Source organism: Carcharodon carcharias, chromosome 4 (assembly GCF_017639515.1).
Source record: "Carcharodon carcharias isolate sCarCar2 chromosome 4, sCarCar2.pri, whole genome shotgun sequence".
NCBI classification, from domain to species: Eukaryota; Metazoa; Chordata; class Chondrichthyes; order Lamniformes; family Lamnidae; genus Carcharodon; species Carcharodon carcharias.
In genome coordinates, this window is record NC_054470.1 from 141,371,821 (window position 1) to 141,390,656 (window position 18,836).

At 40.3% G+C, this 18,836-nt stretch overlaps 1 protein-coding gene across 1 annotated transcript in view; it reads right to left on the bottom strand.

Annotated features, from left to right (window-relative positions):
* adgrv1 (adhesion G protein-coupled receptor V1) overlaps window positions 1-18,836 on the bottom strand; it is a 723,938-nt gene that overhangs the window by 593,261 nt on the left and 111,841 nt on the right. The window contains 4 exon segments of the mRNA XM_041185339.1: window positions 2,925-3,668; window positions 4,583-4,800; window positions 11,877-12,003; window positions 12,870-13,151. Of these exon segments, the coding sequence (XP_041041273.1) occupies window positions 2,925-3,668; window positions 4,583-4,800; window positions 11,877-12,003; window positions 12,870-13,151 (1,371 nt within the window).

Below are 18,836 nucleotides of genomic sequence, written 5' to 3' on the forward strand. Positions count from 1 at the left end.
AACTGAACCCCAGAGGTGAGATGAGAGTGACTGCCCTTGATATCAAGGCAGCATATGACCAAGTGTGGCATCAAGGAGCCCTAGCAAAACTGGAATCAAGGGGAATACTCCTTACTGACTGAAGTCATACCAAGCACAAAGGAAGAAGGTTGTGTTGTTGGAGGTCAGTCATCTCAGCTCCAGTACATCGCTACAGGAGTTCCTCAGGGTAGTGTCCTGGGCCCAACCATCTTCAGACACTTTGTCAAAGACCTTCCCTCCATCATAAGGTCAGAAGTGGGGATGTTCACTGATGATTGCACAATGTACAGCACTATTCGCGCTCCTCAGATACTGAATCAGTTTGCGTCCATGTGTAGCAGAGCCTGGATAATATTCAGGCTTGGGCTGATAGCGGCAAGTAACATTCGCACTACACAAATTCCATGCAATGACTATCTCTGACAACAGAGAATCTAAGCATCGCCCCTTGATGTTCAATGGCATTACCATCGCCAAATCTCCCATTCTCAACATCCTGGGGGTTACTGTTGACCAGAAACTGCACTAGGCCAGCTATATAAATACTGTGGCTACAAGAGCAAGTCAGAAGCTGGGAATTCTGAGGAGAGTAACTAGCCTCCTGACTCCCAAAAGCCTGTCTGCCAACTACAAGGCACAAGTCAGGAGTGTGGTGAAATACTCTCCATTTGCCTGAATGAGTGCAGCTCCAAGAACACTCAGGAAGCTCAACACCATTCATGACAAAGCAACCCACTTGAATGGCCCCCACATCCACCACCTTCAACATCCACTGCCTCCACCGCCGACGCACATTGGCAGCAGCATGTACCATCTACAAGATGGACTTCAGCAACTTGCCAAGGCTCCTTCAACAGCACCTTCCAAACCCATGAGCTCTCCCGTCTAGGACAAGGGCAGCAGATGCCACCTGCATGTTCCCCTCCCTGTTACACATCATCCTGACTTGGAACTATAACACCATCACTGCCACTGGGTAAAAATCCTGGAACTCCCTCCCTAACAGCACTGTGGGTGTACCTACACCAGGCGTACAGTAGCAGCTCAAGAAGGCAGCTATCCACCATCTTCTCAAGGGCAATTAGGAATGGGCATAAAACGCTAGCATAGCTAGCAATGTCCACATACCAAAGAACGATAAAAAAACAAAGCTTTGACCTATTTTCACTATCTGTGGTCACACACTAGCTGGACGTTGAGGAAGTGGAATCCATTTCGGTTCTGGTATAGGGCAAAGTTGACATGCAGCACCTGCAAAGTGATATCCATGCAGACAGCAGCACTCTGAACCATGGGGAAGCGAAGCTGCATGCTCGATCTACCTGCTTGTTTCTGGGATGAGAGAATGAAAGGTAGTTAGTTGTCCCTGAATAGAGAACTTCAGTGACCTTCTTTACACAACATGGACAGCAAATTGGGAGGTGCTGCAAATATCTCCAGCTTCAGTCTGGAAGCAGTCAGACGCATACAAGTTCATTGCCACGGTCGTCCTCACAGTCACCGGCAATGTGATCCTTGCCCTGCTCTAAGGTAGCAGTTGTGGCTGAAGAAGTTGGTATAATTCAGACATCTCACAAATTTTTCCTCGCTGAGATTCAGGTAGAGGAATTGTTATCAACATACTATGGGTGGATATGGCCTCCTACTGCAGCCCCTCCAGCCCCCCTTCCTATTTTAGCAGCCTGTCCAGCTCTGTACAGCCTCTGTTCATTCTTCAAGTCATGCTGTATTTCAAGAGGAATGCCTACTAGTGCATCCATATCTAAGAGTTACTAGTTTGTGAGGAAGCCTTGATGTAAGCAAAAAGATCCTTTGGCAACGGTCACTGCAATGCCAGTCGACTTTTCCAACCTAAAATTACAGAAAGTACCTAACACTTGTAGAATCAAAGCAATCGACAAAAGAAATCTACCAGCAAGTAAGCTGTAAGTAGTAGTTAATCCCTTGGCATGAGTAATTATGACTCTATTAAACTTAACAGAATTTGGTGTCCCTTCCAGATCTCTAAGTAGGCTAAGTTACTGTAGCTGTGGGGATCTTGCTATTTCTATACCACAGAATATTTTATATTCTAAAGCGCTGCCCATGTGCACTGATTCATGATAGATTTTATGTTTGACAAAACTAGCACGATTTTGGGTGCAATTTGATTGCTGATTGTGCCCAAAGCCTAAGTTTCAGGCGACTGAGTAGAAGAGATCACAATTATGCAACATCAGGCCAACAACACTGCACTCTTGAGCACGTGTATAAAAACAATTTTAGATAAAAGCAGAGATTTCTTTAAAAAAAATACAGAACTGAAAACCATAGCCAGCAATAAATCTCTGTGGTAAATCTGTTTGTGCTCATCAGCTGATCTACTTTTTAACCACAATGTCATGAAAATTACTTTAATAAACATATTGATTGCATTTATGATAAATAATGTATTATTCATATTAGAAATGTATAAATGTATATTACAAATCAGATTTTGTCTATCCCCTTTTAGAAATGGTATGGCAGGATTAGCATTCGTTTGATTTTGTTTCCCCTACCACTTTAATTGTAGTTGTCCTAAGTTGGTAACTTTTTAATTGATTCACAGTACCTTTCCCAATGATAGGGGAAGATCCATATAGAGCAGAGGTTCAATCAACACTTAGCCATGATAGCTACGATTGCTTTAGCCACTTGGTGGTTAAGGAGCAAACAACCTAGTCACCTTCAAATTGTCACCAGAAATATCATTGTCACTAAAGACTGCATCCAAAATCTCGTAGTTTAATGATGAACTCCTGACAATAACAGCATTAATTCTTTTACACCAGTGACTTGTCATTGTTAACAAAGATGCCATCGGCCCAAATTGCAATGGAGCACCATTAAACTGCATATGATTATCAGCCTTTAACACTTACCATCTGCAATCATTTCACCTTTGAGGCTCTTAATGCCACCAGGAAGCAGAGTCCCATCCAAATAAAATTCAATTATCCCATCATCCATCGTAATTATAATGTGTATCCAAGTCTTTTCTTCCACATGTTTCAATGCTGTTACTGTGGCAATATGAGTTACATTTGACCCCAGCAGAGTATAGTGGAACATTATTAACACAGAAGATTCATTTGTTATCACTTTCATAGCATAATAAATTCTGCCATTGTTGTTTGTTTTTGAGATGATAAACCCATCAGTATTGGGATTAGGCATTACCCATGCAGATAATGTAAAACTTGCAAGCGTATTATTCATCCTTGGGTGATATTCTGGGTGAATGGTTCCATAAACGCCTTCTGCCCCACTAAAGTAAAGAGCATCTGTACCCGTGTGATGTCGCCTTGTGTGAGGCCGTAATTCAACAGAACTGGGAAATGTTCCAACCAGTATAAAGTCTGTCATTTCAGGCAGTCCATGTCTGAATGCATTGGACAGTATCTCCCATCCAATTCGAACATCCCCAAACGTGCCTTTTTGTCGCAGAATGGTGAAGTTTGTAATATAAGACATATCATCAACTGACAGAACGTCTTCCGCAACTTCCCTGTCTTGACTTTCTAGGTCCAGAATGAAAACTCCAAATGGATCATCATTAAATGGAATCACAACATTAGCACTTAAGCTGCCATTTGATAATTGAGCACCAGGACGAGGAAACCCTCCTATGAAGTTAACAAAAAATTGATTCACTTTTCCAAAATGATTCTACTAGATAAATACCAATTTTTATAAAAGATTATGTTGTCTTTTTATTCTAAAACAATTATAATTCTAGCAAATAAACTAAAAGATAAAACATGTATCTAAGGTAAGTAACTTAATTATGAATCTGAAGCTTATTCAACAAAGATCATTTATTGTCATAACAAGAGCTTGAGTTTTATGCATTGCAAGCCTATGTGTAGTATTACTGTATGAACATTTAATGCTTTTGTTTCAAATTTTTCTCTCAACTACTCTAATGGAGATATTAACTCATTATCTTGAATGACCGCCATTAAAATAGTAAACAGGAATATTGATATGAATGTGTTTAACATTTTTAGTATAGTATTGCATAAGCCTTTGCCTAGGATATATTTTATAAAAATAGCTTCTTCTTTGCCAATTCTATTATAGATTATGGAAGCAATAAAATTTTTGAAGTGTTGATGTGTTACAAAGAAGTGTTTTAGATAAGCTCGTTAGTAGGGGGAGATGGTGGTGCAGTGGTAATGTCACTAGCCTAGTAATCCAGAGGCCCAGACTAATGCTCTGGAGACATAGGTTCAAATTGCAGCATGACAGCTGGTGGAATTTAAATATAATTGATAAATCAGGAATATAAAGCTAGTCTCAGTAATGGTGATGATGACAACTAACATATGTTGTTGTAAAAACCCATCTGGATCACTAATATCCTTTAGGGAAGGAAATCTATCCTCCAGACCCACAGCAATATGGTTGATTCTTAACTGCCACTCAATTCAAGGGCAATCAGAGATACACAACAACACTGGCACAAGAGAACACAGCAATATCTTTGCAAAATGTAAAATAGAATACTATTTCAACAGGCCTTGGCTGAAGCACATACCTGAAGCACTTAGCAATCTCAGAACATAAATTTCATTGAATTCTGGAATTCCATCAGGAAGCGCATAGAGTGTTATAGCACGGGCATGTTCTCCAGTTGTGAACAGCACAATCCCGGATGTTTCTAAAAACTCTTGTCCAGGTTCCAAGAAAGAGTCATTGATAAACAGCTGCCATGAAATAGAAACATTGCCAAATTTTCCTCTTTGTCTTAGAATCCTGTTTGGAAGCAGGAGAACAAAATAAATGAAAATATTTTACACACTGTTTAATGTTTTGGATTGGCTAAGTTACTTCAGTGACAACAAATTTGTTAAATAAAATGAACAATAAAAAGAAAGGCCTGAAATTATGATTTTCTTCACGTTAAAAGTGGTGTAGATTTGCCAACAAGGAACAGAATTGAAGGTATAAGTCAGGTAAATCGTCCTTTCTAAAAAATACACAATAAACTCCAGTAGATTTGCAGCTGGTAGAGGATGCAACTACCTCAGTATGATACATGTATGCAAATAACAGGATAGTGAGGCCCAATGCTACTGCCCCAGAAATTCTGCCACTTACATTAGAATTGCAACTAACTTAAATGAAGCTTGTAGAACAGAACGGTTGCGGGCGTGACTAGTCCAAGCCATGGTTTGTAATGTCCATAAACTTGGTCTGAAATATCAGTTTTGATTGGAAAATTAGAATGTAGGAGGACTCATCAGAAGTCTCTCAGGTGCATGAGCAGCCTGACAACATATTCTGACATCTACATGAGCAAACATTAGAAGGGGTGCAGCTAGAAAGAAGACTAAGATAGATTCTGAACCATGCCACTTGTGCCAGGTTCTAGATCTGTGTAATTTAGATCTGCTAAATCCTGAAAAATCCAACTGATAGCTCCTTTCTATTGTTCCCTCAAAATGGCCCACTAAATTCACCAAGACAGTGGTCAAAGCTGCAGATCAAATGACCGATCTGCACTCTCCCTGTCAGGGAAAATGCATGCAGATATTCATGGTGCCACCACCTGCTCAGGTAACATTGAACTGTGTCAAACTCTTCTCATTGGCACTGAGCTTCACACAAGCCCATGGCATCTGTCTCATGGTGGTCCTCACTGCCTCCACGGTGTGTGATGCTAACCCAGCATTATTCTGTGCATTTGGTCTGCACTAGAGTGCTGCTTTGGGCTGCATTAGTGTGCTTAAGTGGGAGTTTGGTGAGAGAGGGACCTTTAAAGGTTGATTTCTATCTAAAGTCTAGTTTTTCTTTAAGTTAGCAATTAACTAAAAGTTGTTCTTTGGGTTGGGAGAAGGTGAGTTTTAGTTCAGCTTTAAAGCAGGAGTTATACAGGCTCTGCTTGCAGCTGCAGCTAGTTAATTAGATAACCGGTTTAAACAGGTTTTCAGAAGCTAGATTTAGACAGCATAAAAGCAGGCCATCTTTGAGTGTTACTTTTGTCTGTACTAGAGTGTGTAAGTTGGAGTTTGATGAGAGAGGGAGTTCGCTGAAGAAGGGAGATGGTGATCCTTTTATTTTCTACCTTTCCTCAGAAAAAAGAGCGGTGGCCTTTGTAAGTAGTTCCTGGTGAGTCTTTGTCCTGTCCTTAACATTCTCTAAACTAGAGGAAGTGAAAATAAAGGGAGTAATTTAAGGGCAAGTTATGGCAGGGCAGCTTGGCCAAGTGTAATGTTGCTCCTGGGCGATGTGAGAAGTCAGGGACACTTCCAGTGTCCAGGGCAACCACATGTGCAGGAAGTGCCTCCAGCTGCAGCTACTCAAAATCTGCATTTTGGAGCTGGACTGCGGCTGGAGTAACTGTGCAGCATCCGCAAGAATGAGATCTTTGTGGATAGCACATACAGTGAGATGGTCACACCACAGGTAACGAGTGCACAGGCAGAAAGGGAATGGGTGTCCGCCAGTCAGAGTAAAAGCACTAGGTAGGTAGTGCAGGAGTCTCCTGGGTCCATCTCCCTCTCTAACAGATTTTCCATTTTGAATGCTGCTGGGGAGGTGGTTTCTCAGGCGAATGCAACAAGAGCCAAGTCCATGGCACCACAAGTGGCTCAGCTACACAGTGGGGGAGAAAAGTGGGACAGCAATAGTGATAGGGGATTCTATCGTAAGGGAGCAGACAAACATTTCTGTGGCCGCAGATATGACACCAGGATGGTATGTTGCCTCCCTGATGCCAGGGTCAAGAATGTCACTGAGCAACTGCAGGACATTGAGGGGGAAAGTGAAAGGTCGTGGTCCATATTGGTACCAACGATATAGGTAAAAAGAAGGATGAGGTCCTGAAAGCAGAATGTAGGGAGCTAGGAAATAAATTAAAAAGCAGGACCTCAAAGGTAGTGATCTCAGGAATACTCCCAGTATCACGTGCTAGTGAAATCAGAAATAGGAGAATAGACCAGATGAATGCACGGCTGAAGAGATGTAGGAAGGAGAGATTTAGATTCGTGAGGCATTAGGACTGATTCTGGGGAAGGTGGAACCTGTACAAACTGGACGGGCGGCACCCCAGCAGGACCGGGGCCAATATCCTTACAGGGGGATTCACTAGTACTGTGGGGGAGGGTTTAAACTAGATTGGCAGGGGGATGGGCACGTGAGTGGGGAGACACAAGAGAGCAAAACAAAGATAGTAATAGAAGACAGAAAAGCAGAAAGCAAAAGTGGAAGGCAGAAGAAACAAGGACTGGCAGCAAATAGGGCCATAGTACAAAAAAGATTCTTAAAAATGTTAAGAAGACAAGTCTAAAGGCACTTTTTCTGAATACATGGAACATTTGCAATAATTAACAGTGTATATAGATGTAAATGGGTATAATATGATTGTCATTATGCAACATGGCTGCAGGGTGACCAAGGCTGGGAACTGAAAATCCAGGGGTACTTGATATTTAGGAAGAACAGGCAAAATGGAAAAGGAGCTGGGGTGACATTGTTAGTTAAAGATGAAACCAGCGCAGTGGTGAGAGGATATTGGCTCAGAAAATCTAGATGTAGAAAAAGTCTGGGTGGAACCAAGAAGCAACAAAGGGCAGAAAACATTAGTGGGAGTTGTCTATAGGCCTCCAAACAGTAGTGGTAAGGCAGAGGAAAGCATTAAACAGGAAATTAGAGATGCATTTAACAAAGGTGCTACAGTAATCATGGGTGACTTTAATATACAAATCAACTGGGCAAACCAAATTAGCAATAATACCATGGCAGATGAATTCCTGGAGGGTGTACGGGATGATGTTTTAGACCAGTACCTCAAGGACACGACGAGGGAACAGGCTATCCTAGATTTGGTATTGCACAATGAGAAGGGGTTAATTAATAATCTTGTTTTGTGGGGTCCTTTAGGGACCAGTGACAATAACATGATAGAATTCTTCATTTGGATGAAAAGTGAGGTAGTCCGATCCGAAACTAGGGTCCTAAATCTAAATAAAAGAAACTACAAGGTATGAGGTGTGAGTTGGCTAAGATGGATTGGGGAACTTCATTAAAAGACATGATGGTGAATAGGTGATATTTAAAGAATGAATGTATGCATTGCAACATTTATACATTCCTTTCTGGCACCAAAACGCAACAAGCAAAGTGGCCCAACCATAACTAATAAAAGAAATTAAGGATAGTAGTAAATCCAAAGAGTATTCATTTAAAGTTGCTAGAAAAAGTAGTAAGCCTGAGGATTGGGAGTAGTTTAGAATTCAGTAAAGGAGGACCAAAAGATCGATTAAGAGGGGAAAATTAAGAGTATGAGAGTAAACTTGCAAGGAACATAAAAGCAGACTGTAAAAGCTTCCATAAATATGTAAAAAGAAAAAATTTGTGAAGACAAATGTAGGTTCCTCAGTCTGAAACGGGGGAAATTTAAAATAGAAAACAAGGAAATGGAAGAGCAATTAAACAACTACTTTAGTTTTGTCTTCAGAGGAAGAGACTAATAACTTGTCAGAAATACTAGGGAACAAAGGGTCTACTGAGAGGAATTTAAGGAAATTAGTATTATTAAAACAATAGTGTTGGAGAAATTAATGGGACTGAAAGCCAATAAATCCCTAGGGCTTGATAATCTATATCCCAGGGTACTAAAGTAGTTGGCCATGGAAATAGTAGATTCGTTGGTTGTCATCTTCCAAAGTTCTGTAGGTTCTGGAACAGTCCCAGCAGATTGGAGGGTGGAAAATGAAACCTATTTAAAAAGGAGGGAGGGAGAAAACAGAATTACAGACCGGTTAACCCAACATCAGTAGGAGGGAAATGTTTGAGTCTATTATGAAAGTTGTGAAAACAAGACACTTAGAAAACATGAACGGGATTAGACAAAATCAACATGGGTTTATGAAAGGGAAATTGTGTTTGACAAGCCTACTGGAGTTCTTTGAGGACTTAACCTCAGCAGAAGAGATAGGGATGAACCAGTGAATGAGGTGTATTTGGATTTTCAGAAAGCTTTTGATAAAGTCCCACATAAGAGGTTAGTGTGTAAAATTAAAGCACATGGGATTGAATATAATATATATTCAATAAGATAATATATTAGCATGGATTGAGAATTGGTTAGCAGACAGGAAACAGAATAGGAATAAATGCGTCTTTTTCAAAATGGCAGGCGGCGATTAGTGGGGTACCACAGGGATCAGTGCTTGGGCCCCAGCTATTCACAATATATATCAACGATTTGGATTATGGAACTAAATGTAATATTACCAAGTTTGCTGATGACACAAAACTAGGTAGGTATGTGAGTGGTGAGGAGGATTTTAAAAGGCTTCAAGGTGATTTAGACAGGTTGGGTGAGTGGGCAAATACATGGCAGATGCAGCATAACATAGATAAGTGTGAAGGTATCCACCTTGCTAGGAAAAGCAGAATGGCAGAGTTTTACTTAATTGGTGATAGATTGGGAAATGTTGAGTACAAAGGGACCTGGATGTCCTTGTACACAAATCATTGAAAGCAAGCATGCAGATGCAGCAAGCAGTTAAGAAGGCAAATGGCATGTTGGTGTTCATTGCAAAAGTATTCGAGTACAGGAGCAAGAATGTTTTACTGCAGCTGTACAGGGCTTTAGTGAGACCACACCTGGAGCATTGTGTTCAATTTTGGTCTCCTTACCTAAGAAAGGACATACTCTCCATAGAGGGAGTGCAGTGAAGGTTCGCCAGACTGATTCCTGGAGTGGCAGGATTGTCATACGAGTAGAGATTAGGTCGACTAGACCTGTATTCATTGGAGTGGAGAAGAATGAGAGGGGACCTCATTGAAACGTATAAAATTCTGATAGGGTTAGAAATATTGAATGCAGGGATGAAGTTTCCTCGGGCTGGGGAGTCTAGAACAAAGGGTCACAGTCTCAGGATACGGGGTAGGCCATTTAGGACTGAGATAAGGATAAACTTCTTCATTCAGAGGATGGTGAACCTGTGGAATTCTGCATCCCAGAGGGCCGTGGAGGCCAAGTCACTGAATATATTTAAGAAGGAAATAGATAAGATTTTTAGATTCTAAAGGCATCAAGGGGTATGGGAAGAGAATGGGAATTTGGGGTTGAGATAGGGGATCAGTCATGAGCATACTGAATAGCAGAGCAGGCTCAAAAGGCTGAATGACCTACTCCTGCTCCTATTTTATATGTTTCTTTGTTTCTATAGTGGGACTGCAAAGTTCTGAATCCACAGTCTTAAAAGCCAGGGGCTTGATAAGCTTCTTACAGCCAGTTGATGAAGGAGGAGTCCCAGAAGTCAATCTTCACTCGGTTTTAAGTTTATTCACAAAGTGAGACATTATTAATGTAAAGCCCTAACCCTAGAACCTACCATCATTGTCAATGAGCATCTCTTTATACTCTTTTGAGCATCCAGTTAACTAATAAACAAAATGAACTAATTAACCGCACCTTAAAGGGGTACCCAAAACAAAAATATCAAAGGAAACTTAAATGAAAATGTCATTACATGGAATGATAATGCACTCCAGCCCCTGCGGCACTCACTGGTCTTTCAAGGACTCAAGCATGCCAGTGGACAGCAACTTCCTCTTCAGGGACACCCAGGTGCATCTTTTACCACGAGTAAATGTCTCTATACTCTTTTTGAGCAAACAATAAATTAACTAGTTGACAGCCTTTTAAATGGGCACTGTAATGAAAGTCAAAAATGAAGCAAACTTATCAAATTTGATTAAAATATCATTTCCGGGGCTAATGATGCACTCAACAGTTATGGAAGGCCTCAATGCAGCATCCAACACTTGTGGAAGGTCTCAAGGGTACTGGAAGACACCACATGCTCCCTCTCCGAGGAGACAAGTGACTCTTGATATTCGTTTGAGTATACCTATAAATCTAAATAACTAATTAAACATTAATAAATTAACAGCCCCTTAAAGTGGCACTGTAAATAAAACTTTAAAGGAAACTTAAATTAAACTGAAGTAATATTTTGGGTGGAGATAATGCACTTCAGAGTGTCTCCTTTTATGTTACAAGTAATTATCCAATGAGTGCCTCACACCTCTGTATTCAACTTCAATTTATACATTTAACAAGGCGGCTGACTTCTGCAAAGCCTCTGCTCTGCAATGTCTCATTCACTTTCACTTCTAAATCCTCTGTCATCATGAAGTCAATAAATCAAGGATGCCAAATTTTTAAATACACAAGGAAATGACAGGAATAGATAGCTTATCTTGGTTGCTCTGGTGGGGTTGTTAAACCTCATCCTGCACTGCAAAGGGATCCTGATGTTCAAGGAGGTAGCGCTCACTGCTACAGTCACCTCTCTCCAACTCCCCAAATCCTGCCCTCCCACACCTTTCACCTCAGTGCTCCCTTCCCAATGTTCTGATCCCCTCACTTAGTGGCACCACACTGCACCGCCCCACCAACAGCCCCCCACCCTCCTCACTCCACCTCCCACCCCCAACATCTCCTCCATTCCCACCAAGTATATTACAGAACCATCCGTTTGGATTAATATTTGGTCTAAATTCCTCCCTGGTAATGCACCCATTCTAGCATGAGATGCTACAACAGCACAACTTGAATTTCAGCCCCAGAATCTATCTTGTACAAAGCTATAATGAAAAGATGCAGTTCAAAATTTTTAACTATCATGTTATTTTTTCTAGTATAAGAGATAACAAACATTTATTCCGAAGTTTTTTTTTCCCAATTACTGGGACAGTGCACATGTAAGCTAATACAAGTCCCTTCAGATTGAAAGATGATTTTTGACTTTCAATCTACTTTCAAATTTGATATTGAAACCTTTTTTAAAAAATCAAGTTTTACTACTTACATAAAACTGTTGGTCATTCCTTCAAATACAAACTTTTCAAATGGTTCAAGTGAAAAGATTCCATTAGGATCATCATTTGCTTCAATAATAACTGTAGCCCTTGAGGTCCCATACACAACAGTATCTCCTACAACAAGAAATGAGACTCAATGCTTAATATTCTTTTAGAACAAGAGATGGGATCAACTATTTAGATTACTATCTTCACAACTAAAAATTGGGGTTTTGTTAACTACATAAATAATACCATGATGATACTGAACAGAAATAGTATATCAAAGGGGAAAATTATCTTGTTCATTAAATGCAGTGAAATTGTGAGCATTTTCTTGAAAAATGCATTGATGATTTCACTATAAATTAAGCTATACATTATCAATGCATCTATAAAGAACACATTTACAATTTCACTATTAAATAGCCAGCAGCATAAATCTTCTCTTAAAATCACAACATTGGTTCAGATGAAGAGGATCCTTCAGGTTTATTCCTTCAAAAACAATCCTACCATATCCCAATTTTAATCCTACTGAAATGAGTCCAATGTCCTGTCACCATTACTCAACCACAGTATTACTCTTTATTAACTAGATCTACAAAAAAGCACCAGAAAGTTCTCTTTAATTGAAGCAATAATGAACGTCCTAACATTTGCTCATATTCAGTTAATAATGAACAGTTTTTTCAAGATGTCCCAAGGGTCTCAGAAATTATTATTCCAAATTGAATTAATGATCTGCTTCATTTTGCTAGAACAATTAAGCAATAGAATATTATTAAAATACTAAAATGTTTTATCAAAACACTGCTCATTATTTTTGTTACCTATAAATCTTGTTATTAATTCTAAACTAGTTGAAGTAACTAAAACCTATTTGGATAGTTTACTATCTTGCTCTTATCGTATTTAGAAAAAGAAAAACACCAGTCTTGAAGACAGTGTCTGCAACAATAATCAATTTCCACTGTAGAAAAACATGCAAATAATGGTACCTGTAGAATGAAGCAACATAATGTAGAATGTTTCATCTGTTTCAGGAATATCATCTTCATTAATAACAACAGAAATAGTCTTAGTCCTTTCTCCAACTTCAAATACCAGTGTGGTATTTTCATTCAGAGAAAGAAAGTCTCCTTCGCTGCTGTTTCCTTCACTAATGGAGGCTCCTTCGCTCTCAACAGTGTAAACAACAGCAGCTACAAAGTCAGCAGATCCATTTCTAGTAACTGTAAAATTGGCAACACTTCCTTCTTGGACTCGAAGGATAACTGGGTCTAAAATTAATCAAATCAGACAGGGTCAGTTTTATCAACACAATGTCTGACAAAATATTAAATACATTTCAGATAGTTCATCTTAAAAATATACCTTTGTGAATCTTAGGCCCATAAATGATTTCTAAGTGTTCAGAGATGTTGTATGGAGAAAAGCAATTCTGTGGATACAGATAATTGCTTTATATTATGCCAGGTCACAGCCTTCCAGCAAACATGAACTAAGTGCAACATTCCTTTGTGTTCATATTTGCTGCATGACAGCTTTCAATAAATACCACTTGTACTCAATAAAACCAGACTCCTACACAAAGTACACCCAAGGTTTAAATTACAAGGAGAGATTCTGTATTGCCTGAAAGTTAGGAAGTCAAGGAGCAATATGATCAAAGCTTTCAAGATATTAAGGGGAACTGATAGGATAGATAGAGAGAAACTATTTGGTTGGAGAATCTAGGACTAGGGTCATAGCCTAAAAATTCAAGCCAGATCTTTCAGGAGTGACGTTGGAAAATACTTCTACATACAAAGGATAGTAGAAGCTTAGAAGTCTCTTCTGCAAATGTCAATCGGTGCTAGATCAATTGTAAAGTTTAAAACTGAAATTGATAGTGTTTTGTTAATCAGAGGTATTAAGGATATGGAGCAAAGTCAGGAATATGGAGCCACATTTTCATCTTAGCAATAAGTAGCGGGAGTCGGGGAACCTCCCAGCTCGGTGAGCCTGTCTTGGGAGAAGATGCCTCAAATGGCGCAATTTTCACACAGGGTGGATGGTGTGTGCTAGAATCGAGCCCATCACCTCAGATGCATATTGGAGGTGCCTACAGGAGATGCCAAATGCCAAGGTGGGCTCATTGAAAGGCCCACCTCAGTTCTCTGGAACTTTGTCCCAGTTCTGTTGTTAGGTATTAGGCCCTCTAGCCTTCACCCCTCACCTCCATTCCCCATTCCCCACTCCCCATACATGCAAATCTATGCCCTCCATCTACCTCCAATGGCCCCTCATACCCTCCATGCCAACTCATGCCCCTCCATCCACTGCTAATGGCCCCTCATGCAAATCCATAGTACTTCCATGTCCATTAACACAATATACATTCTGTACAGAACCAATGAACACTATAGTAATAATGACATGTGTGGAAAAGCTTAAAAAACAGCCATTCTTAACACTTAAAAACAACTTTCTAAAAGTGTCTTTCAACCAGACTTTTAAAGTATCAATAGTAGAAACTATAAGCACTTGACACCTCTTTATCTTATGTAAATAAACATTGAGCCATTGACAAAATAGATATAAGAAATAAAAACTGTCAATCAAGCAATGTTTTCCTTTGTGTGCATTTGTTTCAACAAACTACTGCAAGTCTTGGTTTTCAATCAAGCATGCATAATGAGTTGGCATGGAGGGTATGGGGGGCCATTGAAGGTGGGTGGAGGGGCATGGATTGGCATGGGTAAAACCTTTCAAGTTATTTTTCAAAAGGTTTCTGCATTCAGACTATGGTGCACAATTCTTTTCAGGGTCCATAAACCACAAATGCTTGAGAAGGTGCCCTGGCTCCACAAAAAATGCAGAGGGCTAAGAGATGCCTAACCCTGCAATGGAGTCGGCCAGGTTGGGAATACAAGGTGCGGGCCTGGACCTATGTTATCCTGCCTCATTTCTGGAAAAAAATTCCACATCAAATTGACAATTTTTTCTGCCCCTGTTGGCCAATATTGATGATACTTTGCATGCAGTACAGGGGAGAATTTGTAAGACCCAATATTACTGACACCTGGGGAATACAGACAAAATTCTCCCATAAGTGGCACGTCTGAAGTAATAAATTAACATTGTTTTCTTCCCAATTATAAAATATGCATTCTCTCCTTTTTGGCTTTCTTATGGAGCTTTGAACATTGAGGTCCAAATCTCATGTTTGCAACTTGTAATGGTTAAGTTTGTTAACTCTTATTTTGCTTCAGAGTAACATTTTATTGCCATCAGGCAGAAAAAAATTTAATCATATGTTGCACTATGGTAAACGTGAAGATATCACAGACTGCATCAAATTTAATGACATTTGTGCACAGGCACCCACTCACCCCAATTCCTGACTCTTTGCTGTCCTGAAGATCTGTTCAGAACAGCATTGGCATTTACAGATGCTATAAGCACAGTCTATGTCCTTTACAGTACTACCCCTAAGTGTCTGTAAGCAAATTTATAAAGGCAAAAAAGAAGCCAGAGAAAAAAACCCTCTTAATGAAATTCCACTTGATGGATTATGCTGCACAGACTTTGAATCCAAACGCAAGAAATATTCTAATGCCAGCAATAAGCCCAAGGTAATCATCAATAATGGGTCTGGAACTAGATAACAGAATCAAGTTAAGGATTCGAAACAGCCTCAAAATCACCAATAGAAAAGCAATTGATACGTGCCCTCCTCTAATAAGTGCTTATGTTAGCTGAAGCCAGTGTGAGGGGTCATAGGCATAAACATATAGGCAAAGACCTACCAAATGTACAGGTCAGTGTTAGGATACCAATATCATCCATTTTAAATAGCTCACTACTCCAGTTACATTTGCTAATTGCCAATGCTTACACCTTTAACTAATTTCACCAGTGTTGTGTCAGTTGCTTTGCTATTTCAATTTTAATCCTACTCTTGCATTCTTACTGATTAAAAACATCTATTACTGAAAGCCTCATAGTAATCTAGTAAATATTATCCTTTTAACAACTCTTGGCATGGGGTGTGGTTTGCAAGGGCAGTATTTTTAGGTTGGCGGACGAGCGCGATCGGCGGGCCCGGAATCAGCCGGGGAATGGACCACCGCCCGAAACCAGCCCCCGACCGCGACTTCACACTGGCTGGACAATTAATGGACAGCCAGCGGGAAGCGCACGCGCTGAAATGCTCAACACTGCTGGGGGTGGGAGGAGGGCAGGTGCTGACATAAGCGTGGGCACTGGCAAACAGTGAATGAAAGCCTCCTGAAGGCAGAGAGCTGCATCAGGGAGCTGAAGGCTTTAAAACCAATAAAGTTTTTAAAATCAGGAAAAAATGTCCACACATCGCAATTAGTCACCTGAACATATACATGATAAAAATGCTTTCCACAGATTTAAACTTTTTATTATTTAATGACCGAAACCTCATCTCACTCTTGAATGAGGTTTCATAAAAAATGCAAAGTCCACATGGCCAATTTGCCCATCCGCCGCCAACTATAAGGTTGGACAGACCACGAAAAATCGGAGACAATTGCAACTTTAAAGACCTTAATACGACTCTTAATTGTCGGTGGGAACGCTTCCGACTTTTGTGTGTGCCCACCAATCGAAATATCGTGCGAGCGCAGGATGATGTCAGGGCGCTCACCCGACGTCATTCCCGCGTTTTCACATCTGATCGGATCAGGCGTGCACCCACACACAAACCTAAAAATTCTGCCTCAAGGTTTTGGTTCCCTAAAATGTACTGCATCACTGCAATACGGTACCCAGAGAATGCTGCATTCTTTGTTTGCCGTTCTTTAAATAGAAATGAAGCTCTTGTATTTTTATTATTTGAATGGGATGTGGGCATCACTGGCAAGGCCAGCACAGGTTGCCCAACTGAATGGATTACTTAAAAGTCAACCCCATTGCTATGGATCTGGATTCACGGGTGGGCCAGACCAGATTTCCTTTCCCAAAGGATATTAGTGAACCCAAATGGTTTTTTTTTTACAACAATCAATGTTAGCTTCATGGTCACTATTACTTTCAATTCCAAATTTAATTAATTAAAAACAATCAGCTGCTATGGTGAGATTTGAACCCATATACCCTGAGCATTAGGCTGCATCTTTAGATTACTAGTCCAGTGGCATTACCACTACACCAACATCTCCCATACTCTTGATGTTAGTTCTAGTGTTTCAGGTGGCTATTAAGTCTGCTGACTTAGAATCAGGGAAGACAGAAACCCATATAATTTCCAGGCAGGTTATCCAGTACCTTCAGCATCTGGGTGCATATAGCTAATCAGCTCCACTGATTTTTGATCATCTTGGCATGCATCTCAGGGATAATCAAGTATAACTTGCTCCGACTTTCAGTAAAATGGTTAGTTGAGTTCACACTGCACAATTATCCAACTGGAGGACAGTTAGGAGCCTTGACTGGCATATCTAACAGAGGTGATTTGAAACCTCTCTGCCAATACAGTTCTGTAGTTGCTGATAGGAGATAGTGGAGCTGTTGGATCCAGTGCCCTTAGGTTTGTTGGGCTAAAGGATCCAGGTTGCACATTTATACTGGGGTGACCGAGTTGTTAGAATATCAGAAGATCATTGTTAGAATAATCACATGCTGTTTATTTACAAACTAAACTCTGCAATTATACTTGTGTGCTCACAACATAAAACACTATCTTCACTCATCAGTGACTAACTCAAGACTCTCCACAGAGAGGTAGCCTGCACTACTCTGCTACTGGGTATTAAGATCATGTGATCTTACATTACAATACTTGTCTTAAAGGTACATTACACATCAGGTTACTACATCCCTCCCCCTTTGCTGAAAAACACATTTTACAATTTTTCAATATTTATTTACACAGATCAATTATTTACAAAGTCAGTCTCTCTGGGGGTTTCCTTATGTGTGTAGAACATCTCAACGCTACAGCTTCTGATGTTTGCTTTGGAGTCTCCCTTACTGAAGTCCTCTGAGTTTCAGGCACTGCTGCAGGTACCTGTAAATGTGTTTCTTTGACTCTTTCAGGTGTAGTCAGTCCTTGAAATACATTTGTATTTGACTGAGTTCTTTCAACAGGGAATGTTGATTCAGTTTCAAGCACTGGTGGAATTACTTCTAGATATTTAGTTTCTCTTCTTCGTATGTGATCCACATGTCTCCTTATTATTTGATCTCCAACTTTCACATGGTAGGAAAGAGATCCTGTTACAGCACTTACTTTCGTATCTCAGGAAGGATGTTCTGGCCCAGGAGAGGGTCCAGAGGAGGTTCACGAGAACGATCCCAGGAATGAAAGGCTTAACATATGAGGAACGTTTGAAGACTCTGGGTCTATACTCGATGGAATTTAGAAGGATGAGGGGGGATCTGATTGAAACTTACAGAACACTGGAAGGCCTGGATAGAGTGGACGAGGGGAAGATGTTTCCATTAGTGGGAGAGACTAGGACCCGAGTGCCCAGCCTCAGAGTAAAGGGAAGACTTTTTAGAACAGAGATGAGGAGAAACTTCTTTAGCCAGAGAGTGGTGAATCTATGGAATTCATTGCCACAGAAGGCTGCAGAGGCCTGGTCATTGAGTGTATTTAAGACCAAGATAGATAGGTTCTTGATTGGTAAGGGGATCAAAGGTTACAGGGAGAAGGCAGGAGAATGGGGTTGAAAAACTTATCAGCCATGACTGAATGGTGGAGCAGACTCGATGGGCCGAATGGCCTAATTTCTGCTCCTATGTCTTATGGTCTTATGGTCAAACAACCATGCTGGTCCTTCTCTAAAATTTTTCATAAATACCTTCTCTCCTACATTAAAGGTTCTGTCCTGACTCATGTCCCATTTTCTGATTTTCCTGCCTTACTTCTACCTTCTCCCCCTGGTTTGGCATGATTAGGCTTAGTCTTGACCGGAGACGGCGTTTCATCAACAATTCTGCAGGTGTGA